Here is a 6,003-nt window from a genome sequence, read left to right as displayed (position 1 = left end):
GGCCTAACACCTTTATCCTGACGCACGTCCTCCAGTCGACAGAGCCGAAGTGACCGCAGTCACTTCGCCGCTCCACTGACCGGTCTGACAGGAGGACAGCGCCGCCTGCGCCGCTCCGACTGCTGAGCCACTCGACAGAGTGAGGCTGACAGCAGCCAAGTCCGGTCTCAGGCGTCATAGGAAACTCCGCTTCGCCCGACCCCAGGGCTCGGACTTGGGCTCAGCCCCGGAAGACGGCGAACTCCGCTCCGCCCGACCCCAGGGCTCGGACTTGGGCTCAGCCCCGGAAGACGGCGAACTCCGCTCCGCCCGACCCCAGGGCTCGGACTCGGGCTTAGCCCCGAAAGACGGCCAATTCCGCTCCGCCTGACCCCAGGGCTCGGACTTGGGCTCAGCCCCGGAAGACGGCGAACTCTGCCTCGCCCGACCCCAGGGCTCGGACTCGGGCTCAGCCCCGGAAGACGACGAACTCTGCCTCGCCCGACCCCAGGGCTCGGACTTGGGCTCGGCCCCGGAAGACGACGAACTCCGCTTCGCCCGACCCCAGGGCTCGGACTCAACCCTGGCCTAAGCCGACGGTCTCCGCCTCGTCCGACCCGGGGGCTCGGACTCGACCTCGACCTCGGAAGACAGACTCGACCTCGACCTCGGAGGAGCCTCCACCTCGCCCAACCTAGGGCACGGACCGACCACGTCAACAGGAAGCGCCATCATTACCCTACCCCGAGCTGACTCAGGCTATGGGGAACAAGACCGGCGTCCCATCTGGCTCGCTCCACCATACGAGTAATGATGGCGCCCCGCATGCCCTGTGACGACGGCAGCTCTCAGCCCCCTTACGGAAGCAAGAGGACGTCAGCAAGGACTCGACAGCCCCGACAGTTGTCCTTCCGCCAGGCTCCAGCGCTCCTCCGATGGCCACGACTCCACGCGAACTGGGTGCCAAGACCTCTCCGGCTGCCACGATGGCATGTACTTAGGGCGCTAGCTCTCCACCGCTAGACACGTTAGCACATTGCTACACTCCCCATTGTACACCTGGATCCTCTCCTTACGCCTATAAAAGGGAGGACCAGGGCCCTCTTACGGAGGGTTGGCCGCGCGGGGAAGGACGGGACGGCGTTCGCGCAAGGCCGCTTGCTCCCTCCCGTGTGGACGCTTGTAACCCCCTACTGCAAGCGCACCCGACCTGGGCGCGGGGTTAACACGAAGGCCGCGGGTTCCACCTCTAACGCCTGTCTTCCTCCGGCCGCTCTCTCCCCCCTTCGCGTTCTGCCTCGCGCCGACCCATCTGGGCTGGGGCACGCAGCGACAATTCACTCGTCGGTCTAGGGACCCCCCGGGTTTCGAAACACCGACAGATACCATATTAAGTTACACGCACGAACCAATTTAATCCAACAACTTAAGCTGATAGGAGGAGGTGGACAATTCACTTATATTGTATGCTAACACCCTCCCCACGTCGAGCAGCTTTCATTGGGTCCGATACGTGAAATAGAAACGAGCAACGATTATTTTATTTAATTAGGCTAGTCAGTATTCGAACTTGAGACCTCTGACTTTGATACCGTTTTAAGTTGCATGTAACTTAATAATAGGAACATGGACGGAGAACAAAAACTCGAAGGAGACATTGTCATCCCTACTCCCTAGGGACGGAGTACCGGTCTGGCCGGCAGGCCGGAACACCAGCACACCACCTCTGGTGACTGGTGCGCGCACTCGCTCCGCCGAGACGACGACGCCGCGCCCCGTGCCAGGTGCTGCCGCGTCCAAATCCAGACCCAATCACGCGCGCGCACGCACGAGAACGACCCGGCGGGTAGCAATCCGGCATGTGTTGCACACCGCATACATATATACAGCGTGCTGACGTGAGGATCGGAGGCAGCAGGGTCACCAGCTAGCAATAAACCCATATCATCCAGTCCAGGGGGTAAGGGTAACCATCAGTAGAAAAGCAGCCTTGCAGTAGTTTAATTGCAAGAGAAGAATGGTTGGGATTTGGGAGGAGGGGGCGTGATCTCCTTTTTGGTAACATGCGTTGATGCATGCTGAATTTGTGGAGGATTAAATATGCTGAGCCCTAGCTTCTTTAATTAACTAGTTGAAGCAAACAGATTAAAGTGTCAGAGTCTATATACGGCTGGCATCACCAAAGGGGAGAGGAAAATGACTCATGCAGCACTAAAGGAGGCAGCTGGGGAGAGAGAGAGAGAGAGAGAGAGAGCGAGGGGTTTATGTATGCATGTTTCAACCTTATATACAAAAATAACTCTCGTTCCCATCACATCCTAGACCAGCAAACCAAATCAAACGCAGCCTCATTCCTCACTTTTTAAGTATTACTCCATTCATCCCAAAATATAATTCGTTTTACATTAATTATATATTTATTAAGTAACATATGAATGTAGTTTACATTTATATATATATATATATATTTATTATATATATATATAATATTTACATTTCACCCACTAGTCTGGACACCTTGCTCAGATCTACATTCCTGGCGTAGCGGTGTCTCAAGTTCGAGGGGCCGCGCGCACCGAGGAAGATGGCCGCACAGCTCGCCAGACAAAGATGGCCGAGCAGCATGCCAGAGCGCTTGCCCGAAGACCCGGCCTAGCCTCACTCAGCTGAAGACCCGGCCTAGCCGCGCTCGCCGGAGATCTGGTCGCGCCGCGCCCGCCACTGTCGACCTCACCTGCGCCGTGCCCGCCCCCAGCTCTGCCGAGCCCGCCCGCGCCGCGCCCGACTGGGAAACGGCCAGACTCGCGCCCGCCCGCGCCGAGCTCACCTACGTCGCGCCAGCGCCCTCCCGCGCCTCGCCCGACTGGGAAACGGCTGGAGCCAGGCTTGCCGGAGATCTGGACACACCGGCACACCGCGCTCGCCCGTGCTTGTGCCCGCCCCTGCCGAGCTCATCTGCGCCGCGCCCGCCCGCGCAGAGCCTGACCACGCCGAGCACGCCCGCGCCGCGCTTGACTGGGAAACGGCCGTAGCCGCGCTTGCCGGAGACGCCGTACGCCGGAGACGCCGCACGGGAGTGAACCTGGGAGCGAATCTCACGTGTGATTCGATTTAGGAAGAGAAAGCAGGGGAAAGGAAAAGGTGTGGAGGTGGCGGGGCCCACATGTAAGACATTGGTCCACCTGTAAGATGCTTTGACGGGATGGAAGTGCGCCGTGAGGTTATTTCCGAGCTAAGTGTAGAGGTGGGAGGGGAAAACTGAGGAGAGAATTTGGGCGGGTGTAGATCTGAGTAAGGTGTCCAAACTAGTGGGTCAAATGTAAATGTCCCTAAATAAATGTGTATAGAAAAAACAGGCTAACAGATTTATGTTTTAGGACGGAGAGAGTACTAAATAATTATAATATTGTTAGCTGGCCAGATTAATACAAACTAAGAAGACAGAAATGGGCGGCAAGGTACCGAAGAAAATGGCAGAGATTGATTGATTGATGGATGGACGGATCAACCAAAAATTCGCAGGGTCTGCGCAATGCATGGCGGCCATCCTTGAAATCGTCATGCACAACATGATCAATTAGCTACAACCGGAATCTTACATACAGAAGATGGCTTACATGCATGCAGCTCTCCAAATTAAATCCCGGCAACTAAACGTAATTACTGGTGCTAATTACCTAGCCAGGGATCGGACGATCGATCGATCGATCTTAGTACAGACTTTTTTAGCTGTAGCAGCAGTAGTTCTAGTTGGCGATCAACTATCTTTTACTACACCAAGGCAAGGCAACTGCATGGTGCGTGGCAGCTCGCGCGCGCGATCTCCATCTCCATCGACGACGAGATCGAGACCGGACCGTCCAAGTCACAAGCCGGCCGGCGCAAGGCTGAGCTGCAGGTCCAGCCCCAGGGCGTCCTCCGGCCCGGCCACGACCGGCTCCGCCACCACCGCCATCCCAGGCCCAGCTGCCATGCCGGGGTATCTCCTCAGGGCGGCCGCCGGGCTCACGTGGACCCTCCGCCCGCTGTACTGGTCGTCGGTCACGTAGGCCGCCGAGGCGCCGCCGCCGGCGGAGGACGCCGAGGCGTACGAGAACACGGCGGGCGAGGCGGCCGTCACGGTGGCTGGCGTGGCGGCGCGCGACGGGAACACGCAGTTGTGGGAGACGTGGAACTGCTGGCCCCCGGCCGCGGCGGCGCGCGGGGAGAAGTAGACCCAGCTCGTGGGCGCCGCGTCTCCGCCGCCGCCGAAGAGGTGCGGCGGCGGCACGAAGGCGGACACCATCGGGTTGGCGCGCGGGTAGAGCGCCCCGCCCGCGGCGACCCGGCCGGCGGCCGCCGCCGCGGCCTGCAGCTGCGCGCGCTTGAGCTGCTGCCGCTCCTTCTTGTGCGCGTTCTGGTGGCCGCCCAGCGCCTGCGAGTTGGCGAACTCGCGGCAGCAGTACTGGCACTCGAACCTCCGCGCGTCGCCGGCCGCCGTGGCCGTGGTCGTGGTGGTGGTGGTGGTAGACGAGGACGACGAGTCGGAGCCTCCGCCGCCGCCACCGACGTTGCCGCACGCCGGCGCCTCGTCCGGCTCGGCTTCCGCTTCCGTCTCCCGGGCCCGGCCCAGCTCGTGCTCCTCCTCGGAGACGTGGAAGCCGAAGAGCTTTAGCCTGGGGCTAGTCATGTTCATAACTGCTTAGTACTCCCTGGCAGTACTTGTTGCAGCTGCAGGAGGAGGGATAGAGAGAGGTAAGTAGTGGAAGTGGCTGTCGAAGCTAGAGGGTGCATGGGTTAGAGGGAGCTGTGTCAGGTGAGAAGGGGCAGTATATATAAGACCTGGAGCCTGGAGCTGGAGGCACACAGCACACGCGAGTGGATATATCAGCTAAATTAACGAGCCATTTGAATACATACATGAACAGAGAGAGAGACAGACTCAGACTCAGCGAGGGAGAAAGAGTAGCTGTGACTTTGAACAGGAGAAGCAATTCACAAAAGACAGCGTCGAGGTCTAGATTGCGCTCTTGTCCAGACTCCAGAGGCTCAATGTTGCGGAGTATTCAAAGGCCATCTCCACAGTTCATGTAAACGATCGTATAAAATACTATTTTTTGCACCGTAGATTGTACTATTTACAAAATAAAGTTTAAAATATGGAGTGAGATAAGGAGTGTGACATAGAATCTGGTGTCCTTCGTTGGTTTATGACGATCGACACGAGCACCACCGGCTTTATACTAAGAAAACACCCCTAATTCCATTGATCAGCTAGCTAGGTAGGTAGACGAGTGAGGGTCGAGCTATATAAGGTAGACTAATTAAGTGGGCAACTAACATGTACTGTGTACTAGGGGAGTAGGGACGCATTAGTTTACTTTACTGGGCCTGATTGCCGCAGGATATGGATGCTCGGTTGCCTAGCTTGTTTATGCATGCGCGCGTACGTAACGCGATAGTTTTTGTCCTGACGGCGCCTGGGTGTTGTTTAAAGACCAAGCAAGGCATTACAATAATGCAGGCTGCTTTGGGGCGTGTGTGTGTTATAGCCTGACCGATTATTATATATATTGGCGTTGTCATGTACTAGTACGTAGAAAGAGACGATGGGGACCATATGCAATGCAGGCGCGGCATCTGCAGGAGACAGTTTCCAACAGGTACTCTAAAGTACTCTGTGATCTAAATTGGAGAGGAGATTCTCGTCCTCTACGTGTCGAGAGCAGCATCCTCTAAATCTAAATGGTTCTCTAAATTTACAAAACGTCGCTTGATTCTCTCTATATAGAGTTTCTCCCACCTCTCCTATATCCATTTTAATACTTTAAACTATAGATTTAGCAAAACTATATACATATACATTTAAAAGTAAGATAAATATGTATGTATAAAAATTTAAAAATACTCTCTCCGTTTCTTTTTATTTGTCGCTGGATAGTGTAAAATTGCACTATCCAACGACAAATAAAAAGAAACAGAGGAAGTAATATAGATATTTACGTATGGAGGACGAGATATAAAGGATGTTACTGTAGATAAAGA

General features: G+C 55.8%; 1 protein-coding gene across 1 annotated transcript; it reads right to left on the bottom strand.

The window, feature by feature from the left end:
- Positions 1-3,442: 3,442 nt before the first annotated feature.
- Positions 3,443-5,214, bottom strand: LOC103634799 (zinc finger protein GIS3). The gene has a single exon (XM_008657387.2). It carries the CDS (start codon positions 4,652-4,654, stop codon positions 3,845-3,847), a length of 810 nt encoding a protein of 269 aa, XP_008655609.1. The 5' UTR covers positions 4,655-5,214; the 3' UTR covers positions 3,443-3,844.
- Positions 5,215-6,003: the final 789 nt, after the last annotated feature.

The sequence above is a fragment of the Zea mays genome, chromosome 8 (assembly GCF_902167145.1).
Source record: "Zea mays cultivar B73 chromosome 8, Zm-B73-REFERENCE-NAM-5.0, whole genome shotgun sequence".
NCBI lineage: Eukaryota > Viridiplantae > Streptophyta > Magnoliopsida > Poales > Poaceae > Zea > Zea mays.
Note: the sequence above shows the minus strand (reverse complement) of the source record. Positions and strands in the feature narration are given on the sequence as shown.

Coding starts and splice junctions, on each gene's coding strand:
- LOC103634799 (XM_008657387.2), bottom strand. CDS start 4,654: ATGAACATGACTAGCCCCAGGCTAAAGCTCTTCGGCTTCCACGTCTCC.